We start from the raw sequence: 13,443 nt of genomic DNA on the forward strand, positions 1-13,443 counted from the left end.
GGTCTCCGGAGCTGATACCCATTAATATCAGCACAGGGGACCCCCAGCATGAATCCCGTGGGTGTCCGGACATCCTCGGATGATCCCCATGGGTGTCCAGGGGTCCTCGGGTGGTCCCTGTGGGTGTCCGCTTGCCTGTGGTACCAATCCTGTATCAAGATGTTTTTTGCAATAAATACACCTCTCCCCCCCCCCCCCAATACATACAATACAGTAATGGGCAAAATAACTATTATCCAGATTTGGATAATAGTTTATTTGCCAATTATTAAATCAAACATTAGCCAGCCAGCATAAATAAAGTGAATAAACCTTTCTACTTACCTCTGCCATCATGAAGGGTGTCCTCATCAGCATACTGCAGGGCCATGTCCTCCGATGCCAGAAAGAATACAATCAATAATAAAATCTAATTGGTCCTAACCCCTTAATCACCTTACCTGTTAATAACCGGTATAGTAATTAAGGGTTAAACCACCCTCTCCCGCTACCCTGGAGGCCTAACCACCCACCCCAGGCCCACTATACCCACCCTTTACCCATTGAATGGCGTAGTGGTACATCATACCCATATATATATACTATAGCACACAATGGTAACCCTAATAAAAATGCATGAATGTCCAAAATACACAATATTAACACATATACACAAGCAGAAAAAGGAACCAAAAAAGACAAAGCACTACTTTTCAGCAAATAGAAATTATCAAAAATGCAGGGAGAGCGTTCCCAAAGTGAAAAACAGAGCTAATTTATTAGCAGCATGGATACATACAGCATACACAGGCAAAAAAACAAACCTCCACCTACAGTAGCTAACGCTTGAAACATGTAAGTGGAGGCTTTTTTTTGCCTGTGTATGCTGTATGTATCCATGCTGCTAATAAATTAGCTCTGTTTTTCACTTTGGGAACGCTCTCCCTGCATTTTTGATCATTTTTAGCTGCTGGAAAGTAGTGCTTTGTCTTTTTTGGTTCCTGTTTCTGCATTTGAATTAAGACATCAGAACACCTGTACCTGAGGACCTGGAGGACGTTAATTCACACCAAGGATGCTGCACTACATGTGAGTCCTTGAACATTATATCTCTTCTACCATTCATCACACTATATTATTTCATATATGTGTCTGGACAGTTTATTGTGTGTATACCTTACTAAAGTGCCATGTGGGATACTACCAGTTGATTGGTTTCATAGGAGATTACCATATCTATTGATACCTTAAGGGTCTCCAGCTAAAGGATTATAATTATCTTTACTGCATATACTTGCTCACGCAAAGCATTGCACAATTTGTTTATCAATTTCACATATACACAAGCACCTAAACATCACAATTCAAGCAATAAAAACATTATCCAACCAATAAAAAAAAATAGAAGCGCTAGCCAACCAATCAGTGAAATCATGTAAAGCCCTAACAACAAATTAATTAATTAATTAAACCACTAGCCAACAGATCAATTAAAAACAGTAGCCAACATAATATAATAAAAACACCAAACCATTGCAAAATTAATTAAAAACAAGCCATCCAAATTCCAAACAATGTCAAAATTCCAAACAATGTCAGCAAAGCAATAAAGAGAAAAATAAAATAAAACAATCAATAGAAAAAAAGCATTTGCCAAAAAATGCGTTGGCTATCACTGTATTGATCTGTACCCTAAACGGGCACAGATTAATCACTAGCAGTCAATGGGCAGTAAAAAAAAAAGAAAATACAAAAATACAATAAAAAAACTGTACACAGTTATCTCTTATGCATTTAAATGCCCCGCGTCACGTGACAGTGGGAATAAAATGCATAGGAGATACCGACACCCCATAACGGGGCCTGTATCTCAGGAAGCAGGGGGTCCCCGGACCTGAAATCAATGCATTTCTGCTCTGGAGACCCCCTGCTCATCTACACTAGTAATAAAATGTATATTAAAAAACATACATTTCGGGCGAGATTTGAACAGGGAGAGGCGGCTCTCTGAGCTGAAAGGAATCACCTGGGAAGGCCTTTTCAGAGAGGCAATCTTCACACCGCTATTTACTCACCCATTTTGTGAATTTTGCTTTCAAAGGTAATTGAGGCGAGGTAAACGCAGTGTAAAATATAGTGTTTTTCTAGTAATGTCCATAGTAGTTTTCCTCCATTATGCTTGCTTTGTACAGCCCAGTTTATTTAACATACAGTACCATGGTGAGTGAGATTGAATGAAATTGATGAATAGATTTCTATACATATATGTAGATAGTGAAAGATATTGGTGGCAGAATGTAAAAGCAATATAAAATCAGAAAGGGAACACTGAAATACAATAATAGCAAAATAAACTTTTCAAAATTTGCACTATTACAAACAAACACATATCACATGTAAATGAGAGTGGACATACAATTATTTACCCTTTACTGACAATAAAACGTGATTTGCAAGCTTACCTTGCACTGGTCCATTTTCAATAATTTCCTTCATTATTTCCCTTTCCTGTGGAAAAATTTAAAAAAAAAAAAACAGTCAGACTTTTTCTATTGTTATACATGTATTTTGTGTAAAATATTTAGTTTTGTAATCGCTCATTGTAGTTACTAAATGCTTGCCTGCAGAAATATAAACATAATTTAAATGATTCCATAACGAAGCTGCATACAGTGAAACACGCACTGTAGGGTCGCTTGGTTGCGCTGCGCAGCTGCTGTGTGAAAATGAAAGACACGAGAACACAAGGACGCCAAAAGTCTTGCCTTAAGCCGACTGAAGCAGGACTGAAAGGGAGTGACTGAATACAACTCCAGTGTGCCTTTAATTCCTTAAGATCCAGTTAACGGTGAATACAGAATATGCTGCAGTCAGAATCGAAAGGTGAAGACATCAAAGGTAAGAAAAACATTGATTCTATGTTTTTTTTTGTATATTGCCATTTTTAATGTATGTTTTTTTTAGGTTTCCTATTGACTGCCAATGTGCTTATCTATGCCCATTTTAGGGTATCAATATGCAGTGACAAGCAATGTTTTTTTTTCAAATGCTTGTTTTTATTTAATTGTTATGTATTTTATTTTTGGTTCTTGTTTTTCTTTAATTGTTTTGAATTTGGGGCTCTTGTTTTTACTTAATTGTTTGTGATTTGTTGTTCTTGTTTTTTTTAATTGTTTTAGATTTGTGGTTGTTGGTTTCTCCTTGACTGCCATTGTAGCAAATCATGACCATATTATATGGGTATGGTGTACCACTGTGCCAATCAATTGGTTTATTGACATTTCAATTTTTGTTAATGTAATGTGTTTTATTTAGTGGCTGTTATTTTTAGCTTGCCCATTTATTGCCATTAGCACTGAGCCAATCAATAGGCATCAGGGTTGCAGGTGGGGATAGTTGCCCTGGGGATGGTGGTTAGGCCTCCAGGGTGGGTAGTGGTGTGGGAGCTTAACCCCTTAATTATTATAGCGGTTAATATCCGCTAAGGTAATTAAGGGGTTAGTGGCCATTAGTTTGTTTTCTATTGCTCCTGCCAACAGAGCACAAGGATGGGGAGGAAGATGAGGACAGCCTTCATCCAGACAGGGTGTTAGGTAGAACTTTATTTACTTTATGCTGGCTGGTTTTATTTTGAATGGGCAAATGCACTATTATCCATATCTGATAATAGTAATTTTTCCCATTACGGTACTGTATGTGTTGAGGAGGGGGGGTTGTTGGGGGTACATTGGCAGTTATTAGGTATTTTAATGTTTATTGGGGGTTGAGGAATTGGGTGAAGGGGGTACTTGGCCAAAGGTGGATGTGTAGTGGAAGGGGTTAACCCCTTCATTATCTTAGCGGTTCCATGTTCCTCTGTCTTCCCCTTTAGTTATGGGATTCATTTCTCCCTTGTTCAGTTGCCTGTCATTTTCCCCTGTCCCAGCAGCAACGCTGCATGTAAAATGCAACATTATTGCTACATGTTGTTTACACAGCCTGTGTTGGTTGCCTGCAGCTCATATTCTCCTAGCTGAGAGTTGGCTATTCCTACCCCCTTTCCTTGCTGACAGTTAGTATAGTCTCACTTCCCATCTAGTGTGACCCTTGCTCCTCACTTCCTTTTCACCCTAGACTCTGAGTGAGTAACTGCCTGCTATTTACCCCAGCAAGGCCTTTTTGTTTTAAACTGTCTCATCATTGAAACACTGCACATCAGACAGAGAAGCACTCTCTCCCAACATTACATCTACAAGCACCTATCTCCCTGTGATTTCCCTCAATAAAACCAAGAAAGAGAAAAGGACTTGTTTGTGCTTTGGAAGAGGTGAGACATGAGTTAAGCTAACTGGAGTCATTCATACATCATTCATGACCCTGGCTTCAGTATAGTAAAACAAAGACAGTGTGTTAGGGAATCACACAGGAGCTACTACTCAAAGACTTTATGCTATACAGAATAGTCTCTGCACCCTAGGACAAGCAGCAGCCTTACTCTGCCAGACAGGGCAGCAAGCTTTATACAGCAAACTGCACACAGCCTGCAACCTTACAGATAAGCCAGCAGATTTACAGACTGACAGTACACCTACACACAAACCTAATTGCTTTTCTCTGTCTGAGTTCACCCCCTGCACAGCCCCATAGTGAGGAGCCACCATCTCACCTACCCCTGCGCACGTCCCCACGGCAAGCGCCATCAAGGGCCACGCTACCGGACACCCACCAGGGCACGGGTCAGAGCCACCGGACACCTGTGAGTACAGCTACCCCTACGCTGCACGCTGCAGGACACCGCTCGGCATCATCTGAGACAGACGCCCATCGCTGACACAGGTAAAAGACCGCACGCCACACGCACTGGCTAAAGGCCTACACACACCTATAGCATGGCAGAACTCAGAGCCTCACCAGACATCACGCAGGAGAGCGATCACTCAGACACAGAGACCGCTGCGCAACTGCAACAGGCGCAGGCAGAGGCAAGGCCCAAATGGACAGTCACACTGACACAAAAGGCCCGTGAAAAATACCAGACTGACATTGAAGCGCACCGCGCTAAATTAGAGTTGGCCTGGGAAACAACCACACTGGGAATACGCAATGTTACTAGCGTTGGCAACTATGCGCAACAGCTCGAGCAGGCAATAACGTAATTAAGGACTGATCACTCGCGTTATCAAGAGCTGTCAGAAGAATACATCACTTACCTGACCAGGGCCAACACCAGCGAAAGCCTACAAGAAAAAGACTTATAGAACAACATTGACTTAACGCGTGACAGCCGCGTGCGATCCACCATCACGGAGGCCGAGAGTAGGAGAAGAGACCTTTTGCTGGAAACAGCATCGCAGCGCTCATGCACATCCAGGCACTCATCAAGGTCAGCAAGATCAGCGCAATCTAACGCGTCCAGAGCAAGCACAAACGCTACCAGGGCGCGAGCCACCGCAGAGGCCGCACGTGCCAGGGCCGAATATAGTTGCAGAGAGGCAGCCATAAGAGTAGGACGAGCGCGCATAGAAGAGGAGGAACAGACAGCCGCTGCTAATGCCGCCGCCGCTGCCGCCACTGCTACCGCTGCCACGGCCTCTACTGCCGCAGCCACTGCGCGTAGGAAAGCCGAATTCAATGCGGAACTAGAGGCACTTAATCAAGAGAAGGAAGCCGCTGCCGCCATAGCCCAAGCCGAAGTCCTAGATGCAGCCGCGCAACAGGATGGCGGGGAGCAACCGTACAGACGGATAGCCTCAGAGGATCCAGCCCAACGCACTGAAGACTACGTAAGGAACCTCTTCAGTGTAAATACCAGCGCACCATCTCAACACGAGGGAGTGACTCCACAGACACCGAAGACTTGCTAGGTCCACGAGGAGAAGAAGCTGTTCCTTCAATGGTATATGCTGCCTGAGACAGCTACAGCCGCAACAGTAATCCACACGCCAGCGCGCACACGGATGCACCACAACAGGCTCGCAATCCAGGTACACCCACACGGGAGAATACAGCCCCCCACACTGACCAGCAGCCATCACGCATCCACGCCAAGGAAGAGGCGACCGCTCGGACACTCCCAGCAACTACCTCAGAACGGGACAAACACGCCGATGCCTCAGGCCTGACAGACATAGCCAAGTACATGATCCGGTGTGACCTGGTGCAAGCAGGACTCATCATTTTCGACGACCGCCCTGAGAACTACCAGACGTGGAAGTTCACGTTCAAAGACGCAATCCACAGCTTGGACTTCTCAGCAAGGGAAGAGCTCAACCTGCTATTCAAGTTCCTGGGGAACGAATCCAGGGAGCACGCGAAGAGACTTCGGGCGGCCAATGCGCACCAACCCCAAGTAGGTCTTGACCTAGTGTGGGAAAGGCTAGAAGAGTCCTACGGTAGCCCCGAAGCAGTCGAGAATTCGCTCTTCAAAAGAATCGACAGCTTCCCCAAGATCACAACTAAAGACTACTCGAAGTTACGAGAGCTCGGGGACCTGCTGCAAGAACTGGAGTTCGCAAGGAAAGACCATTCCTTAATAGGTCTCAATGTCCTAGACTCAGCTCGGGGAGTGAGACCCATCCTGGAGAAGCTACCCTTCAACCTCCAAGAAAGGTGGATTTCACAAGGTTCCAAATACAAAAGGGAGAAGCAAGTCGTCTACCCCCCATTCTCATTCTTCTTGAGCTTCATCAGTCAAGCGGCAAGGACAAGGAACGATCCCAGTTTCATCTTGGGTGCGCAAACCACATACAGTGCAAGCAGCCTGAGGAACGAGAGACCAGTGACGAAATATGGTAACACCCAAACATCCATCTCGGTCCGCAGGACGGACGTGCCTCCCACGACCCAAACTACTCCCGATCAGTCGGTCACCGGAGGCAAGGAACCAAGGGACCCAAACAGGGAATGTCTCATACACAAGAAGCCACACCCACTCAACAAGTGCTTTGGGTTCAGGATGAAGTCCCTAGAGGAACGCAAGAGGTTACTTGGAGAATTCAGAGTTTGCTTCAGATGCTGCGGTTCCACAACTCACCTAGCCAGTGACTGTAAAGAAGAGATCAAATGCACAGTGTGCGAAAGTGACAAGCATGTGACATCGTTACACCCAGAGGCGCTGACACTCCACCAACTCAACAACCCATCCTCCGTAGCGGAGCATGGTGGGGAGAAAGAAGAAGGAGAGTCAACATCCGTCACATCTCAGCGCACTGAGGTTTGCGGAAAAGAAGGTGACAAAATATCCTGCTCCAAAATATGCCTTGTCGCAGTACACCCCCAGGGACAACCTGAGAAGGCTATTCGGATGTACGCAATCCTCGACGACCAGAGCAACCGATCGCTGGTCAGGTCAGAGTTCTTCAACATATTTAACATACAAGACGGTGCTTCTCCTTACACTCTCAGAACGTGCGCAGGGCGAATGGAGACCACAGGGAGAAGAGTGAATGGCTACACCATATGCTCAATAGACGGCAAAGTGAATATGCCCCTTCCCACACTCATTGAGTGCAGCCACATGGCCACAAACAGGGACGAGATTCCAACACCAGACATGGCACGCCATTATGTTCATTTATGTAACTGTATTTGTAACGATGTATTATTTGTCTTAACTCTGTGCCCAGGACATACTTGAAAATGAGAGGTAACTCTCAATGTATTACTTCCTGGTAAAATATTTTATAAATAAATAATTACCCGCACCTCAAGGGAAAAGCCAACTACATCCTGCCGGTAGAACAAGGCGCCAAGATCTTGCTGCTGCTCGGCAGGGACATCATGAGGGTACATAAAGTCCGTAAACAGCATAACGGACCCCACAACGCGCCATACGCCCAAAGACTTGACCTAGGATGGGTTATAGTGGGCAACGCTTGCACCGACAAAGAGTACGGGCAAGACTATGTTGACGCCCGCAGAACGGTAGTAACAGAATGTGGACACACATCTCTCTCTGAACCATGTCTTGGCCATCTCCAAGTGACCGAAGGGCCAAGTGAAGAAAAAAGACAAGGTCATAGCCCTGAGGTCAACAAAAACATCCTTGTATCGGGGGCTGTGACAATGGCCTAGGATGCTTAGCGGTTCGGATAACAAGGATGACGAGTAGACTCCACTGAAGGAAGAAAGTAACCTCCCAAAGGTGACCGACAAAGGGGTCATCCAAAAGACAATAAACAATCGGATGATCCTCTCGCGAGCAATGCCACAGATAGGACATACACTCGTTCCTCGCCACAGAGTATCCAGCGATAAAGCAGCCAGCTGTCACGGCTGGCATAACCGCAAAAGATTGCGCCCTACAAGTGAAGCCACATTGTCAAAAAGACTGTCCTCTCACACGTATAAAAAAAGACATTCTCAGAGACATCTCATAAAGGGATTTACTAGGGCAAAAGAGACTGTTTTTCGTCATATCCAAGGAGAGAACAACCTCCTGATGGCAGTCAACAAAGAGATACAAAGGCGTATCACCAAAATTCGTGGAAACGTTCTCTTGCAAGAGGAATGCACCAATGACTTAGGGTGCACAGCGTTCCAGACCACAAAGGACGACGACAAGCAAACACCATTGATGGGAGATGGAGAATTCCTGATGTCAACGGTCAAGGAGCTCGTCAGAAACGGACCTGGCAGTTGGGCGATCCCGCTACCATTCCGTTCACCAAGAAGGCGCTTCCCAAACAATGGAGAACATGCCATCTCTAGGTTCACTTTGCACCTCTGCGACCTACAAAGGGAACCAGAGACCAAAAACAACTTTGTGGCCTTCATCCAGAAGATGTTCCTTACTGGCCACTGATGGCCAGCACCTCTAATGAAGGAAGGTGAAGAATGCCGGTACCTCCAATCATCTGGGGCCTACCATCCTCAGGAACCCGATCAAATCCGGATAGTGTTCAGCCCCAGCGTTCAGCTCCAGGGAGTCTCCCTGAACGACGCCCTCTTTACTGGACTAGACTCGACAACCAGTCTTCCAGGAGTGTTGTTCGGCTTCTGCAAGGAGCCAAAAGCCATCTCCTTCTGCCAAACGCCAGGTGATAGAGCGACAGGCTATCATGACTGGCATACCTACAAGGGGATGCACTCTGTGGGTAAAACTACAGAGACAAAAAGACTGTTCTCTCACAAGGCTAAAAGGAAAGAGTGCCAGAGACTTTTTAAACAAAGACATTGTGGTGCAACCAGCAAACCTGGAGCTGTGCATCCACCCTGCATCCTTTGCCAAAGAACCTTGGCCAAGGGACCTTGATACCAGTGATACCGGCCGGTGTCACATCGCTATGTGGACATGGACTCTTGCATTGTTTGAGAATGTGATGTTATTTTTGTTATGCATTGCACATATGCTCCACATATTCAAATTATATAGTGGTATCTCCAGCTACCAGACAGGGAGTGTCCTGGAACTAGATTCCATGTTCCTCTGTCTTCCCCTTTAGTTATGGGATTCATTTCTCCCTTGTTCAGTTGCCTGTCATTTTCCCCTGTCCCAGCAGCAACGCTGCATGTAAAATGCAACATTATTGCTACATGTTGTTTACACAGCCTGTGTTGGTTGCCTGCAGCTCATATTCTCCTAGCTGAGAGTGGGCTATTCCTACCCCCCTGTCCTTGCTGAAAGTTAGTATAGTCTCACTTCCCATCTAGTGTGACCCTTGCTCCTCACTTCCTTTTCACCCTTGACTCTGAGTGAGTAACTGCTTGCTATTTACCTCAGCAAGGCCTTTTTGTTTTACACTGTCTCATCATTGATACACTGCACAGCAGACAGAGAAGCCCTCTCTCCCAACATTACATCTTCAAGCACCTATCTCCCTGTGATTTCCCTCAATAAAACCAAGAAAGTGAAAAGGACTTGTTTGTGCTTTGGAAGAGGTGAGACATGAGTTAAGCTAACTGGAGTCATTCATACATCATTAGTGACCCTGGCTTCAGTATAATGAAGCTGCTTTAATGTGAGTTGTACTCATAGTGTACGGGAACAGGGGGTTTCCTGAGCTGAACCGCATTAATTTCAGCCTCTGGGACAGCCTGTTTCCTTAGCTTTAGGCCCCAATATGGGGTGCCAGTATCTCAGTAATGTTTACATCTCCTAGTCACTTGGGCCGTGATGCAGAGAATTTTAAAATGGCGGGGATACTGGCACCACATAACGGGGCCTGCATCTCGGGAAGAGGGGTCCCCGAGGCTGAAATCAATGTGGTTCAGGTCAGGAGACCCCCTGCTCTGGTATACTATTATTAATATTTAAACTGCAAGATCGCCTATACGAGCCGTGCATGGAGACGCAGCGTCTCCGTGCATCTCTTCCAAGCTGCAGATTAAGCAAACAGTTTCCATGCGATAACACTTAGAATTAAAAAAAAAAAACAAGTAGTGCGATCTTGCATTTTTTTTACCAAACTTTTTAAAAAATTGTGTTTTTTTTAGTGAATACCATTTTGTCACAAATGTTTTGTAGTGGCTAAAACAATACAATTTCACTCAGCAATGCACTGGTTTTATCGAAGTTTAGTGAATAAGCCCCAAAGTGTCTCTTATTGAGTGCCAAAACAGATTAAGTCAATTGTTGTGGCAGCTGCCCTCATTTCCCCTGTATTGAAATATATCTCTCTTCTCACTCACACGCCACAACCAAGACAGAATCAAATGCAGCAAGTCACATGATTCCTTTATATACCTCTGTTTCGGCAACGTCACTAGTTCTGCAAATCGTATACAGTATACTGTATGCTGCCAATTCACTAATTATCTGGCAATTTTTCACTGTAAGCCTTCCAATTTGGCAACTTCATTATCCCTCTGAGCAATGGTGAAACGTTAAGCAAGGGATCACATTTTTTTTAAAAACAATAACTTTTTTTGCAATTCCATTTAGGATACAGTAGTTTCACAAATCTCTATTAAAAAATTATTCAAAAGAATATGTTTTTTCATAGTCTATGCACATAAGGTAATGACTCAATGTCAAACCTATAAAAAGTGTTAAGTTAAAAATGATTATGAATGTTGGATGAGTTTACCTAAAGTATAGTATCTACAGCATGGAATGTGAAACCTTGACAAACATCAGAGAATTACAACAATTATATCTAGTTTAATTTGGAACTAGTTTATTTGTCATAAAGGTCATTAACATAACTATCTCCTGAATATTTAGAGACATTTTTTTAAAAAGGACCCAGGTGAAAATTAGATGAGGAAAAATATTGCATTTCTGTACTGTGTGTATAAATGTTTATGTTTGGTATGTTAGTAATAAACAATACTTACATCAGAAGATATTCTGTAAGGAGGACTGCATTGATATATGTAGTTAGAATCTTCTATATGGTTTGGACATTGCTTAGTAGCATGGCTTTTTCCATATTTATCAGATATACTTGACATATTACAGGCAACATATCCATTATTTGTGTCCATTATGTATGGATAACATGCGTGGGAAACCAACCTGTGTACATTATTACAAGAGACAATATTTAGTTATTATATGTGTACATTACTATACAATTATATCAGTTGACATTAATACATGACATTAATAACATGGAGGTTAATGAATCAGAAAATGATTCAGATGGTCTAATCTAAATGAGAGAAGAAGGGTTGGAGAAGTAGCAGGTGCAATATTTCCTATGAGGCAAATATACACTGAGGCCCAGATTCACTAAAGGGTGCTAAGCTTTAGAACTCCTTAACTTTCATTTATGTTACTGTAAATTAAGTGTTCATAGTAGATGAGGTTGAAAAAAGGGCTTAAGTCCATCAAGCTCAACCTATGTTAAATTTAGACAGCAGATACTTATACTATATTTGTATTTACAGTATATTGATGCAGAGGAAGGCAAACACAAAACCCCAGTGAAATATTATCCAATGATTTCTCATAAGGGGAATCTAAACAATTCCTTCCTGACTCTAGTAAAAGCAATCAGATGACTCCCCGGATCAATATTCTTCCCGTTTACTTATTTGATATATCCCTGTAAATCTTTCCTTTCTAAAAAGATGTCTAACCTTTTTTCGAAGATACTGTATCTTTTGTATCTGCCATCACAGTCTCCATGGGTAATGATTGCCACATTTTTACTGCCCATACAATTAAAAATTGTTTCCTTTCTTGCTGGTGAAATCTCCTTTCCTCCAACCTTAAGGGATGACACTGTGTCATTTGTACAGTCTTTTTTGTCAATAGTTTTTTGGAAGCTCCTTGTATTGACCCTGAATATATTTGTATTTAGTGATCATATCCCCTCTTTTCTAATTTAAAGAAATCTCATTTTGATTTTTCATCCCCTTTATTCATTTGGTGGCTCTTCTCTGCACTTTCTAGTTCCATAATGTATTTTGATGGATTGGTACTCAAAACTATAGTCCCTATTCAATATGTACTGTAGTGTTACTAATGCTTTATAAAGTGGCATCATTATACTAACTTCCCAGTTTAATGCAAAATAAGATTGTATTTGCCTTTGCGGCTACTACTTGACATTGCACTATTGCTAAGCCTGCTGTCTACAAGCACTACTAAATCCACCTCCATCAAGAATTGACCTTATGTTGCCACATTTAATTTATAAGTAGTCAGTTTATTCTTATTTAACAAATACTGTAGATACCCTTCCATGTACAGTATATCTATTAAACCTCATCTGTTATTTACCTGCCCAAGATTCCAGTCTATCCAAGTCCTTCTGGAGAAATTACAATCTGCTGAGACCTTGTACAATTTAGTTGCATCAGCAAAGATGGAGACTTTGCTCTCTATGCCAACCTCACGTTAAATAATAAAAGTAAAAAAGCAGTGGTCCCAGTACCGAGCCTTGAGGTAGTCCACAAAAAACTTTAGCCCTACCAGAAAAGGTTCTATTTATGACAACTCTTTGTTGTCTAGCCTTCGTCCACTTTTCAATCCAGGCACAAATATTTTTTACCCAGAGCAATTTCCTTTATCTTGTACTCTAACCTCTTGTGTGGCAATGTATCAAAAGCCGTTGCAAAATCTACTGTATGAAGACCACAAACTAGTAAGGTGAGTTTGACATGACCTTCAGGTATCCTTTGTAATTCCATGCTGATTATTACTGTACTAATACCTTTCTTATCCATGAGGTGTTCCTGAATATTATCCTGTACTAAACCTTCAAGTAGCTTTCCCAATATTGATGTCAGGCTTATTGGTCACTAATTCCCCGGTTTTGATATAGCTCCCTTTTTAAAAATAGGCACCATTTCTGCTTCATGTCAATTTAGTAGTACTTAGCAAGTGCAAATGGAGTCCTTGAATATTAAATGTAATAGTTTGGCTATTACTGAACTTAACTCCTTGAGAACTCTTGGATGTATGCCATCGGGGCAAAGTGCTTTATTTACTTAAATTTTATCAAGCTGCATATGTACTTCTTCCTCAGTTAACCAATTGCTCATTAATATAGAGGTTGTGGCTTCCTCCTGCTGCACTATTATTGCAATTGATTC

General features: G+C 42.9%; 1 protein-coding gene across 1 annotated transcript in view; it reads right to left on the minus strand.

Moving 5' to 3' along the window:
• TINAG (tubulointerstitial nephritis antigen) overlaps positions 1-13,443 on the minus strand; it is a 236,142-nt gene that overhangs the window by 149,343 nt on the left and 73,356 nt on the right. Inside the window, exons 7-8 of the mRNA XM_075598162.1 lie at positions 11,236-11,416; positions 2,442-2,487 (exon numbers count right to left, since the gene is read on the minus strand). Coding sequence (XP_075454277.1) covers positions 2,442-2,487; positions 11,236-11,416 — 227 coding nt within the window. The remainder of the gene's footprint in view (positions 1-2,441; positions 2,488-11,235; positions 11,417-13,443) is intronic.

This window comes from Ascaphus truei, chromosome 4, assembly GCF_040206685.1.
Source record: "Ascaphus truei isolate aAscTru1 chromosome 4, aAscTru1.hap1, whole genome shotgun sequence".
Taxonomy (NCBI): domain Eukaryota; kingdom Metazoa; phylum Chordata; class Amphibia; order Anura; family Ascaphidae; genus Ascaphus; species Ascaphus truei.